Source organism: Pyrus communis, chromosome 17, assembly GCF_963583255.1.
Source record: "Pyrus communis chromosome 17, drPyrComm1.1, whole genome shotgun sequence".
In the NCBI taxonomy this organism is placed as follows: domain Eukaryota; kingdom Viridiplantae; phylum Streptophyta; class Magnoliopsida; order Rosales; family Rosaceae; genus Pyrus; species Pyrus communis.
In genome coordinates this window covers 18019920-18032419 of record NC_084819.1, presented here as the reverse complement: position 1 = coordinate 18032419, position 12500 = coordinate 18019920, and the positions used below count along the sequence as shown (strand labels likewise).

At 37.5% G+C, this 12500-nt stretch overlaps 2 protein-coding genes across 3 annotated transcripts; one reads left to right on the top strand and one right to left on the bottom strand.

Moving 5' to 3' along the window:
- The first annotated feature begins 3387 nt into the window (after window positions 1–3387).
- On the top strand, window positions 3388–7041 carry LOC137723387 (glucan endo-1,3-beta-glucosidase 3-like). The gene is made up of 4 exons (XM_068462578.1): window positions 3388–3783; window positions 4067–5497; window positions 5973–6348; window positions 6430–7041. The coding sequence occupies exons 1-4, from the start codon at window positions 3717–3719 to the stop codon at window positions 6617–6619; spliced, it is 2064 nt and encodes a 687-aa protein (XP_068318679.1). The 5' UTR covers window positions 3388–3716; the 3' UTR covers window positions 6620–7041.
- Window positions 7042–7170: 129 nt separating this feature from the next.
- LOC137723388 (nuclear envelope-associated protein 2-like) lies at window positions 7171–11459 on the bottom strand. 2 transcript variants are annotated; one of them, XM_068462579.1, is made up of 7 exons: window positions 11339–11459; window positions 10224–10568; window positions 9649–9752; window positions 9416–9493; window positions 7835–8296; window positions 7642–7743; window positions 7171–7516 (listed from the first exon to the last, which is right to left on the bottom strand). In XM_068462579.1, exons 2-7 carry the CDS (start codon window positions 10447–10449, stop codon window positions 7352–7354), a joined length of 1137 nt encoding a protein of 378 aa, XP_068318680.1. In that variant the 5' UTR covers window positions 10450–10568; window positions 11339–11459; the 3' UTR covers window positions 7171–7351. The 2 variants fall into 2 exon arrangements, with proteins under 2 accessions (XP_068318680.1, XP_068318681.1); XM_068462580.1 differs by lacking the exon at window positions 9416–9493.
- Between the last annotated feature and the right edge of the window lie 1041 nt (window positions 11460–12500).

Sequence of the window (12500 nt, the reverse complement as noted above, 5' to 3'; positions counted from 1 at the left end):
ATGTAGAACACCTTCCTTTCAAATTGTGATTGTATTGAGCCAACTTTATGAGCAAACAGACAAGCCCACGAAGCAAATATTCTATATAAACTCCTTTTCCCCTTGAAATCAACACAGGTGTGATTGTATGACTCTCTCTCTCTCTTCCTGCTTTCGGCTGATGATCGAGTCAAAGAAGCTGCTTTTTGATTCACTACTATTGAGAATTTAAGTGCTGCCAAGAGAAGCACAATAGAGTATTCCACATGGGTGTTTGTCCCCACTCAGATTGCATATCCATCTTAAATCCGTAGAAAGATGGTGGCTTTAATGGCATATGTTGAATTCAAAACCCTAATTAGCAGCAGCAGAATCATCATGTCATAAAGGCTATGGCCACTTTTTTACGCTGTACTACTTCGTATGTGTTCTTTAGTTCTTTTTTTTTTTTTTTTTAATTCAAAATAATCTTTGAGATTGACATAACTCTTTATTTTGATATTCGATAATGAAAATCGATAAACGTGGTTCCTAAGTTTGTCTACTGTAATACGTCACAATGATCCAAGTAATTTATCACAATGGTCACTTTAGGTACTGTGGTTTAATTATGTAACAAATTTTAGAGCAAATATTTGATTTTTCGTCATTTTTGTAAAGCTTAATGGTCCACGTCTCCCTTTTGTTATAAATGTTTTCGAGTTTTTACAAAGAGTAAATAATAGCAATTGTCTTTCAATTTTAATTAAATTGAAGCAATAATCCTTCAACTAAAAATCCATTACTATTAGTTCCTCAACTTATCAAAACGTGTAGTTATGGTCATTTTCGTCAACTCATGGATTATTGCTCCAATTGGATTAAAGTTAAGAGACCATTCCTCCGGTTGGATTAAAGTTGAGGGACTATTGATACAATTTTTCTTATTTGATTTTCTATATTTGTCTCTAGATTCAGCCTCATGTGCATGGCACGTGACTCATTTTAACAGAAGTTCTAACAAAGTTGATGAAAATGACTATAGCTACACGTTTTGCTGAGATGAGGATCATTGATAATGAATTTTTAGTTGAAAAATCATTGCTCCAATTAAATTAAAGTTAAGAAATCAGTGCTATAATTACTCTTTTACGAAAGCAGTCTAATTGTCACTAGGGCAAGCTGTTTGACAAGTTACGTGAAATGATTAAGGTGCGAGCTTGGACTACATTCTGCCCCCGATTGGAAAATTACCTACTTACCTAGACCCACCAGGCGCAAGGTAAATATAACGACTAGGGCTTTTTTTTTTGTGACTTTTACCTAATGATCTATGCAGTGCAGTGCATGACCAATAAAAAAAAAAATCTTTGCAGTGCGTTCTTGTGTCTCTATCGTGCATTTGAGAGTATGGTACTCTGCACATGAACATGCAGTTAGAGGCACAACTAGAATTGTGGTCCTGTTGCACCAAACCATACACATTTCTTGACGTCCTGATGTGGAACCGCCAAGTTCTCTGCTAAGAGAAATTCTACATGTAACCAGTGGCGGATCCAAAAAATAATATTAAGGGGGTCATAAATTTTTTTTTTTACCAAAAATAACATGCATATCGTCATTTCATCGAGTCTTGGTAGACCTAAAATCATTTGCAAAATGCATATTGCACACCTGTTAATGTATGCAAGGGGCAGCACCCAAAGTATCTATGGACATTCACCAAGTCTTGGTAGGCCTGAAGTCAGTTGGAGGGCATGTATGAAGCCAACTCTAATCTTTAAAGGGGCATCACCCAAGGTATCTATGGACATTCATCGAAGTTCAGAGAGCCAGCACTCAAGGTATCAATTGACGTTTACCAAAGCTCGGGAGGGGCAGGGAGGGAGGTCAGCTGATCCCCTGCCCCTCGATGCATCCGCCACTGCATGTAACCGGTGATTTATCACATATTTTTATGATGCGAGAGATAAACAGAGACGTGTGAACTACGACTCCACCCAAGATTTTGGTCTACAGCATGCTCTCTAAACAAATACAAGATCACATGCAAGAAAGCCACAAACGCTTATCCGAGAAGAAAATGCCTACACCTAAAAGTGGATTTCTATGCCTAATCTCCGGAAGACTTTATTTATGCATTAATTTTTTGTTGTTTAATTTAATTTATGGGTTTCACTTATCAAAGCACAATAGCTACTTTAACATGATCCAATCAAAACAAATCTAAATTCTTTTACATTCCTTTAGTATAGGCCAGATGTTCATGCTAATCTAGTATGAGTGTTTCCTTTAATTCATAAAATCACATCTTTCAACTTTAGGGATAAATTCCAGACCTGAATTTCACATAGCAAGTCCTGAGTTCGATTTATGGTGCTAATGAATCATATGATGGTAATCAAAGGGAGGTTCTAATGCCTTCTATGAGTTTTCTCGGCCCTTGAAAGAGTAGATTATCATGGCAAAACCACTACTAATCTCCTTTTTAAAAGGAAAAATAAAAAAGACGATATCAACATGTTGATACTTTTATTCAGGTCATACCAAGACAATTTGGGATTATTTGTTGTTAACATAATGAGACAATATCGAGATAAAATCAATAGAGTGAGACCACTTACTAACACTAATAAAATGTTATTTGATAAGAAAAAAGGTAAACTGCTATTTGACCCCTTGAACTATTATTCCAGTTGAAATTAACCTTTTGAACTATTTTTTTTGGTAAATTAACCCCTAAATTATTTGAAATTAGCCAATTAACCCTTTGTCGGTAGATTTCATCCACTATTTCATCAAATTCAAGGACAAATTAGTCTTTCCATCTTCAATTCTTACTTGTCAACTATAACTACCAAAAAATTTATGACATATGAACACAAAATAATGTGTAATGACAATGTGAAATAGTCCTTTATGTAAACGTTCGGGTTTTTTATGTTTTCTTATTATGATATATGTTTTACACATTATTTTGTGTTCATGTGTCATAATTTTAATGGTAGTTATCATTGACAAGTAAGAATTGATAATAAAATGACTAATTTACCCTTGAATTTGACGGAATGGTGGACGGAATCTAACGGGAAAGGGTTAATTAATTGATTTAAATAATTCAAAAGGCTAATTTACCAAAAAAATAATTAGGGGGGGAAATAGTCAAGAGGTTAAACCGCATTTTACCCTAAGAAAAATGATTTTTACACATTTATTCTCTTCCCCCGTAAACCTCTCTATTCTTTTGTCCTTTTTTTTTTCTTTGATTTTATTCAATTTAAAGATCATAAATAAACGGGGAAGTGCATGAAGAGAAAAAACTTTGCGGAAATCATTTCTTTATTAGTAACACTGCCGACAGCCTTAATCATCATGGTGATCTTAATTAATCTTATTACTTTTTAGCGCCAACTTTAAATCTTCATCGGCTCCTCATCTCTCTCTTTAGGAAAGATAAAGAAGCACAAAAGCATCATGGTTTGATTCTTTCCAATGTTTCTCATGAACCTTAGTCACAAAGCAAACTTATTTTCTTCATCATTCGACTCATTTTTGTCACTTTTTCTTTTTTGCCACCTTTGTGTTCATACACTTTGCGCTCTCCACTGGTTTAAATTCACTCCATTTCTACGTGCAATGTTATTAAAAGCATCCCCATTCCCCGTTGCTCGTTAGCGCTTTCAGTAAGGACGCTTATGAATCGCATTTAAAATCCGGCTTAGTCTTTCCTTGGAATCCCAGAAACACCTCACAAAATCATGGCCAATGCAGCTTCCAAGTGCCTATTCTTGTTCTTCCTCTCTCTCCTCTTTTTCTGTTCATCAGGTAAGTAATAAGTTTTTACTTTTTGACACGTTAGTTATTTTGTTGAATCATTTCTTCGGACTGGGGAAGATTGTGTACACACTTACTCGAAACGTCACTTATGTCAGATTCCATTTCGATGAACACACTGATCAATTTGAAGTTGAATATGCATTTTTCATTTTCTGATCGGTTCTTGTTTATATAAATTTGGGTTATAACTGGTTACAGCTAGAACTATCAGTTAAAGTAATTTGAAGTTTCTGTCATTTTTTTCCTTTTTTTTTTTTTTCACATCCAACAGGAACCCTGGTGGGTTTCTCATATCATGCAAGTGGAAACACTGCAGTTTCATCACCTGGAAGGACATTATCATTCCTGAAGCAAAACAAGATCAACGCGTCTCAGATTCGAGTCTCTGTCGAAGATCCTAGGGTTTTAAGTACTCTGTCCAAAAACGGTGTAGCTGTTGATCTCTACTTGAATGAGAGGCAGGTCGAAAACATAATCAGCTCCGAATCTTCCTCAAAATCATGGTTGAAAACGCACATAATGCCCTTTATCTCGCAAGTAGACATCAAAAGCATCGTAGCAATTAGTGGCAATGATGATACAAGAAAATCTAGTCTGCCTAGGGTTTTATCCAGCCTTAAAACCCTACACTCTATCCTCACTAGTCTTCCTTTCGACCGAAGAATTAAGGTGTCAGTAGCATTTTCTTTGTCATTTCTTGAGAATTTGAGAAGAGGAAATGAAAGAGACCTGCATAGTATCTGTAGTTTTATCAATGAAGTGAGATCCGTCGTTATAGAAGCAAACATCGACAAAGAATTGAGCATGGGCGACAAATTTGTTCGGTCATTGATCGAAAAAGCCGGCCTTGCTCATTCCGTTCTGACTTGTAGTGATGTCCCAATGGTTTTGACAATCAAAAGTCCAGCAGTTCCCAATACAACTGAAGTGGCTCAATTCGCCGACAAGGTTTCAAAAGCTTTAGAAAACGAAACTCAGATTGCAAGTAGGTTAGTAGGGTTATATGCAGAAGTAGATTGCATGGATCCGGAAGATTTTGCACAGAAAGAGCTCAAAAGAGAAGAGGAACAGATATTTCCTTCTTCCAGCAGAAAACTCCTAAGCGATCTCCACCCGAAAACAACTTCACTTGATGCATATGGCTCACCAACAATCTTCCCTACAAATTCAACACCACCACTACCCACAAATTCTCCATACAACTCCCCAAACAATGTCACTGTCCCAGCTACAAACCCGGTAACAATAACTCCAGCTAACCCTGCCACCCCCGTGGAAGTTTCCTCCTCCACACTTTCTCCCTCAAACCCTGTGAGTCCACCATTGCCAGTTACCACAACTCCACCAACTACTAACCCTGCGACAACTTACCCACCGCCACCTGGAGGTGTTCCCTCAACAACACCACCCGTCACGAATCCGGTCACACCTCCCGCAACTTCTAATGCTCCTGCAGTTCCAGGGCAGAGCTGGTGTGTGGCAAAGAGTGGAGCACCGCAAGCAGCACTTCAGGCAGCTTTGGATTATGCGTGTGGAATGGGAGGCATAGATTGCTCACAGATCCAGCAGGGTGGGAGCTGTTACGATCCAAATTCTCTACAGAATCATGCCTCTTATGCATTCAACAGCTACTATCAGAAGCATCCTGTGTCAACTAGCTGTGACTTTGGTGGGGTTGCCACAATAGTTTCTGCTAATCCAAGTAAGAAAAATATTTCATTCATCAGTACTTTTTGTTTCTTCCATATGATTTATACTATACATCAACTGAAGGCTGGTTGGAGATTTTGTTTAGGAGAGGGTTTTCCAATGCCGGGCATCCAAGCGGTACTCCGCATGTCATATTACAAGTAGAGGAATGATATATTTTCTCGTGTCCATCCACTTGAATTATGACATGTGAGGTACCTGCTTGAATACCGGCACTTAGAATTTTTTTTTCTCCTTGTTTATAATGTGGTTCCACGACTGAGAATCGTTTTTAAGTTTTTTGTGCCAAACATAGTAAGATTCGGTTTTGGTTATCAAAAGTAAGCTCAAAGAGGACTTAGACTTTGGGTTAGGCTAATTGGTCTAGGCACTGTGTCCGATCTCTTGCATCCTAGTTCGAATTTCCCTCCTGCAGCTTAGTGTAGTTTAGAATATGTACATCTGAGACTAATGTAATTTTTGAACAGGCACTGGTTCCTGCATTTATGCATCATCATCATCATCCTCAACCCCAACAACACCAACTTCGAATCAGACAACAACGAATCCACCACCACCATCAACAATTCCACCACCACCATCGACAATTTCACCACCAACATCACCAACTCCGAATCAGACAACTACGAATCCACCACCACCATTAAAAATTCCACCACCAACATCGACAATTCCACCACCAACGTCAACAACTCCACCACCAACACCAACTCGTAATCAGACAACAACCAATCCACCGCCAACGTCAACAACTCCACCACCAACATTGACAATTCCACCACCAACGTCAACTCCACCGCCAGCAATCACATCATTTCCACCACCAGGGGAAGGTGTATTAGGGTATGTATAGTGTCGTATCTCATGACTTTCATACTCCAACTACATTTCCAAGTCTATCACTAATATCACCTCTACTTGCAGCTTTGGTACTCCGCCTTCGGGTTTGAACTCAAGCAACCCGGCTCCTTCAGGAACCATGCCAGAATTTGAGCCCGACAGCCGTCCCGGTTTCAACACATCAATATCCACTTCAGCAAGCTTGCAACCGTCTTTTGGTTGCATCCTTTTCGGAACAGCCTTGGTTACAAGAAATATTTTTCTCAACATGTGAAAATGGAATTTCTCCATGTAACTCAATGAGTGATCAGATTCCTCATAAACTCGTTTTCTCATCATAATCGCGGTTGTACGTAACTACATATGCATGAAACGACGGTAGAGGACGCATGGTAGGTACTGTCTTGCATTAGGTTGGGGATGCAGAGATGGTTCTGGGTGAAGTGGAGGTAAGCTTTTCGATGTCTAAACCCGGGCTGCTATAGAAACAACAATTTTACTCTTGAGGTGGAGTTGCAATAGAGATTTGTGATCTTGTATATCTTTTAGTTGGGTATTCTAGTTCTGTGTACTGAGTTGTTACTAATAGAATTGAAGTTAGATTGCTTCATATATTTAGTAAACTAGCGCGGGAAATTCTGCTATTCATCGAAGTAAATTTCACTCATTTACCTGAATCTTGATCGTAACATCACGGAAAGCTCTGAAGTTTTCGCCTCAAAGATGAATTAAGTGAGAGGGCAGCAACCAAACTGCTACGAACATCAGAGCACCTGTTGGACTTAGAAGATGAGGAAAACTTGAGGTATTAAAATTCACAGAACCTACCTGCAAATTCGATATTCATACGCTAATGTGGTTTTAACGAGAACCACAAAATTGCATTATTTGCTAATGCTACGTAACGAGAACCTCTACAACTGTGGCCTGTGCAGCTACTCCTAATTCTTTGACTAAAACTAAAGTTTCATGCTGTTTATACACGACACTCGCCAGTACAATGATTTCATCGCTTTGAGAACACCACCAAGATCAACATGGACATAGACATCATGATTTTAAAACCAGAGGTTTCCCAAAAGTTTTGTCTTTCAGCAGCTGCAGCTCCACAGCCACCCTGCTGTAACTGATCTCTGAGCTCTTTCAGAGCCTTGTCTCTCCGCTCACCCATCTGTCGCAATGAATTATGTTTCCAAGGTCATGTTAGTCCCAAATATAATGGCAAGAACAATTTAGCAAGGACTGAGAATTTTATTTGAAGTTGACAAAAACAGTGAAAAGAAAACTAACGATTACCCTTTGCAGCTTTCGTGTTTGAGCACGAGCTTCCTGTAGACAAAACTCTAATTTCAAGACCCTCTTTTTCAGTTCCTGATCAACTCGTCGTTGTTTCTCCAACTGTCCAGAAAATTGTTGAACTTCATTACAGATCTATTAACGAGGACCTTATAAAAAAACTGGAGGAAAAGAAAGCACGTGATGGATGTACCTGTGATTCAAACTCCTTAGTTTTGAGCTTCCAATGAGCAGACATTACCCTGATTTCATCTTTCAGTTTTGCTATTTCTTCATCCTTCACAACTAAAAGCTTATTGATCTTCTCAATATTCTTCGGAGATACCTCATCCAATATTTTCCGCAGCTCACAGTCCTTGTTCACCCCCGCTTTTGCGACAGCTTGCATAATGTCATTCTCCATTCTCAAAACTTCATCTTTCAGTTGCTTCTGGGAACACTCTCTAGCCTTAAGATCCTTCTGCAGATTATCTAATTGCTCTCCTAGCCTAATTACACGATCATCTTGCTCTTTTAACGAGCAGTTCTTTTCATCTAATTCCTTCAAAAGTGCTAAACACTGAAGCTGCGCCGATTGAGCTGATGCAGCACTAATATCCGCAGTTGCTTGCGTGGCTGAAAGTTGTGATCTCAGACCATCCAATTCGGAGAGGTACTGCATTCCGTTAATAACATTATAGTCAGGGAAATGTGTGCACCAATAAAGGTTCACAACCTTAACTACTGAAAACTATGATATGAAAGTAGTTATCTTGGTAGCTTATAAATCGATGCACTGTTCGGAGACAATAGCCAAGGGATGTTCCAAAATACAAATATGTCGGCTATCGGTTACACAATCATCAAGGTAAACTCATAAATTTACAAAATCCAACTATTTTCCAAATCTGTTTGACAAAGCTCTTTATAGCTAATAAATATGGGAGGTTTAACAAAACACTACCGGTACTGTTCATTTTTAACGAAAAACCACATTTATACCTTTTCCTTGTACTATTCACTATACCTTTAAAAAGGGCTTTTCATTAAAAAGGAAGTTTTTTTGGACTTTTCGTTAGTTTTCCTAATAAATAATGGTGACAAGCCGACTCAAAACTTCACAATACGAAGACATGCAAAACAAGCTTCAAACTAACAGTTATTTACTTGAGTTATTTAACTTCCACACGTCTTAGGTCGGCACTCTCTACTTCTTAATGTCTAGTTATACATAAAAAGTATGCTATACCTCAGTCAGAAATTAACTAAATAAAGTTGAATTTGGATTTCTGCTTTCAGGACAACAGTTACATGTTATGTCGATGTGTTCTGTTTATAAATGCAAGTACTATGCGCCAGCCCACATGTATATATGCAGAGACTACAAAAATAAATTAGCCAATTTACTAATTAGTTACTAAACGCAATTGTAATGATTTTACGCAGGCTGAATTATTTAACGTGTTGATATGGAAACTGAAACTAATTTGGCTTCTTTGAATTTGAACTTATTAAGACTTTGTCCATTTACGAGGCAAAAATAAAAGACGCTGTGTGTGCGTGAGTGTTATGGGAACTAGATGCTTATGAGCACAATTTTAATCCCATTGGTTTCTCATTTGTAATGTATCACCGAAGGGAAAACAAATGCAGGCTTCTACTGGAAAACAGTAAGCAAGCCAGCTAGAGAAAACTAAAATCTAAAAACGAAATGGCCACCATACATGCTATAAACAAACCATAAGTTTGTACAGTTCAGAACAACCGTTATACAAAAACATAAAGCCAAGGTCACCTTTTCTCCAATGGGCTCCGCCAAAAACAAAGAGGCAAAGCCAAAAGGCATCCTCAACAAGTCCGGCTTATTTGACAACTTCAAAACAATAAGATGCAATGCAAACAAAAATAATCAACTCGGGATAGAAAATCTAACCACCTTAATTAGCCAATCACGTCCTTAATTAGCCAAGCAATTAAAAAACTAAATGCAAAGTTATACATAATCAAGAAGCAGGAAAAGAGTGGAACCTTCTCGGCCGCAGATGCTGAGACCTCAAGCTGCTGATTTCTCTGTTCCAATCTCTTCTGCATTATGCTAATGTCCTCTTCCAAGTGTTTGGCTTTTGTCTCTGCTTCCTGTAATTAGTACAAACAAACCCAAATGACCCCACAATTAAAAAACTCCTAAAGAAAAAGAGAAATGGTTTCCGCACTCTCCTTTTCTCTTTCTGCTCTTGAATCAATCCAACGACCGCCAATAAATAAGGGCGAGCAGAAGAGAAAAAGGATGTGCGAAAATTAATTCCAAAAACTCATTTGGATGTGCTTTTAAAATAATTAAAAACGCTTTTAGAGAAAATGTTTTTTGGTTTCAAAAGCACTTGAAGTGCTTTCTGCAAGAAGCACCGGTTATGTGCTTCTTTCATGAATCATTTAAGTGTTTTTCAGAATTCACTTGCATTTTTTGTAAAGATTGGTTCCAAAAACATTTTTACCAAAAACGATTTCATTTCAAAAAACATCCAAACAAACTCTAAATGATTTCAAGGCTAAAACCATGTCATATAAAACACAAAAAGAATATTGAAATTAACAACCACCACATGCCTGTCTTGTGAGGGTTTCTTTAACAAATGATTGCTCCTGAGACGCTAACCGGCTCCGAACATCTTTCAACTCCGATGCCAACGACACCACATTCCGGCGAAAACTCTGCTTCCTCTCATTCAAATCTTTCAGCAACGGATCAAAATCGTGGACTGACATCGGTGACAGTGATAAGGAAGATGAGGAAGGTGAGCACGGCCTTGATTTCTCCGAAATTGACATCGTAAATTCGAAATCTCTTCAGCTCACGTCAGATTAACAGTGAAGATCCGTGTTGCTTGAAGGACAGAAGATCAGAGGTTTAAAGTCTTTGCAGTGAAAGAAGCTTATCCTCTTCATAGCTGCATGTGAAGAAGTCGTTGTGCATTAAATTTTTATGGCCTCCATGAAATTTAAATTTAAAAAAAAAATTGAATAAAATAAAAGAAGTTGTAGCTTTGAAAGAATGGTTTCACGGATTTAACCTCAAAAAAACTGAAAATATAATTAAAAATAATAATTAAGAAAGTTCTACAAGCATCGTTTACTTGAGAAAATCCAGTCCAAGAAAACTGCACATATTTTTCTAAAAAAACAAATAATCATGCAAATAAAACACCTCCTCTCACTATCAACCAAATTAATCATGCAAAAGATGTGTCAACTTCAACTGATAAATATTATTGAATTTAAGAGAGAGAGAGAGAGAGAGAGAGAGAGAGAGAAGGAGGCATCAACTGGGTCTACTGCATTTAGAGAAATCTGAGCTCAAAGTCTCCAATTTGAATACCTTCATCTCTAAATTTCTTCAGAAAAAAAAAATTAAATTTATTTATTAAAAAATGAACCCAACACTCAAAAGGTAAAAGCAAATTTAAATTTATGGCTGACCCACAAATTCAATTTCCCCAAAAAAATCAACTTTAAATAAAAACAGTGAAAAAGTTCTAATCTTTTATAATTAACTAATAATTTGACTACTTCCTAACCTCTGCATGCAAATGGATCCCCAAAAACATCCTAAAAAACAGATCCAACAATCTCAGCAAAACATCAACAACACCAACACAAGACCACAAAGAACATGTTTTTCTAGAGAGAGACAGAGAGAGACAGAGAGAGAGAGGGATACCAGGTGGTGAGCCAGGCCAAATTCGAGTGAAGAGAGCTGCTGAGTCAAAAACCCACTTGGAAATCTCTGTTTTGTTGCCAAACAAATGACAGAAAGACAGAGAGACAAGACCTGAGTGCTCTGTTACATCCGATGAACAGAGAAGGTAGATGTAGATCCAACGGATGGTCACGATTCAGTTCTCTTATACCATCCGACGGTTGTAATGGAAGCCTAATTAGGCACCAATAATCCCGTAATATTAGGGTTGCTTAATTACACTTTTTTTTGTCTTTATCCAGCGGGAGTTGCTGCGTTTTGAGCGAAAGGACAGAGGCTGATTTGGTTAAGAGTGTCCGAACCTCGGGTTCGTAAATATGACGATTCCCGAAGCCATCGCTTGGTCCTCGTAGGTTTTGAGTTTTGACGCACTGCGCGGCAAATCCAAATTTTCGCCACGGCGAATGGGTTCTCGCCACGTGGGGGAATCTAGGAACCCTTTCGGATCTTGCTGTTTGTTTTAAATAATGATGGGCTCGGTTCGGATTGCGGCCCATGCTATTGTGGGCTCTATGTCGACTTGTAGGTTGAACGGTTGAAAATTAAAAAGTGTGTGAAAAATAAAAAAATATGCATAGATAGTACTATATTTTATTTAATTTTTAATCAATACAGTTCACTAACATTTGCCTGATAGCTAGGGTGTTATGTCCGAGGTTCAGAATCGCTTTCTTTCTTTAGTGTGATTTAGAGTAGGATATCGCTTGTATTTTAAAACATGAAGCTAATCTTATATTTATGGTAGTCAATTCGTTTTTGCAATTTAATTTAATTTTTATTTTTATAGTATAAGATTAGATATCTGATAATAAAAAATAAAATAAAAAAGATTAGATAAGTCTTTTTAATATAAAAAAAATTGCTTTTGAAAAATCTAATTTGATTAGATAAATTGATCCTCATAACACGTATACTATGGATAGAATTATAGCTCTAGTAAATTAAATTATCTTGGTTAGGGAGGAGAACCAAGTTGATGGCAACTAATAAAGTTAGATGTTGATATAAATAAAGGAATCCTAATTCTCGTCGGATCCTCTTTGTGAGTATTTTGGGAATTTGTGAATCATATTCGTTCATCGTACATTATGTGGTCAGAAATCATTTTAAATATTTTTAAAAC

What these genes read in the sequence shown, in the direction of transcription:
- LOC137723388 (XM_068462579.1), bottom strand. Translation starts at nt 10,449, where the DNA reads ATGTCAATTTCGGAGAAATCAAGGCCGTGCTCACCTTCCTCATCTTCC. An exon ending in CGGAGCCCATTGGAGAAAAG is followed by an intron (nt 8,297 to 9,415) that starts GTGACCTTGGCT and finishes AACGGAATGCAG; the next exon opens with TACCTCTCCGAATTGGATGG. An exon ending in CTAAGGAGTTTGAATCACAG is followed by an intron (nt 7,744 to 7,834) that starts GTACATCCATCA and finishes TTTTCTGGACAG; the next exon opens with TTGGAGAAACAACGACGAGT.
- LOC137723387 (XM_068462578.1), top strand. Translation starts at nt 3,717, where the DNA reads ATGGCCAATGCAGCTTCCAAGTGCCTATTCTTGTTCTTCCTCTCTCTC. An exon ending in AATAGTTTCTGCTAATCCAA is followed by an intron (nt 5,498 to 5,972) that starts GTAAGAAAAATA and finishes ATTTTTGAACAG; the next exon opens with GCACTGGTTCCTGCATTTAT. An exon ending in CCAGGGGAAGGTGTATTAGG is followed by an intron (nt 6,349 to 6,429) that starts GTATGTATAGTG and finishes CTCTACTTGCAG; the next exon opens with CTTTGGTACTCCGCCTTCGG.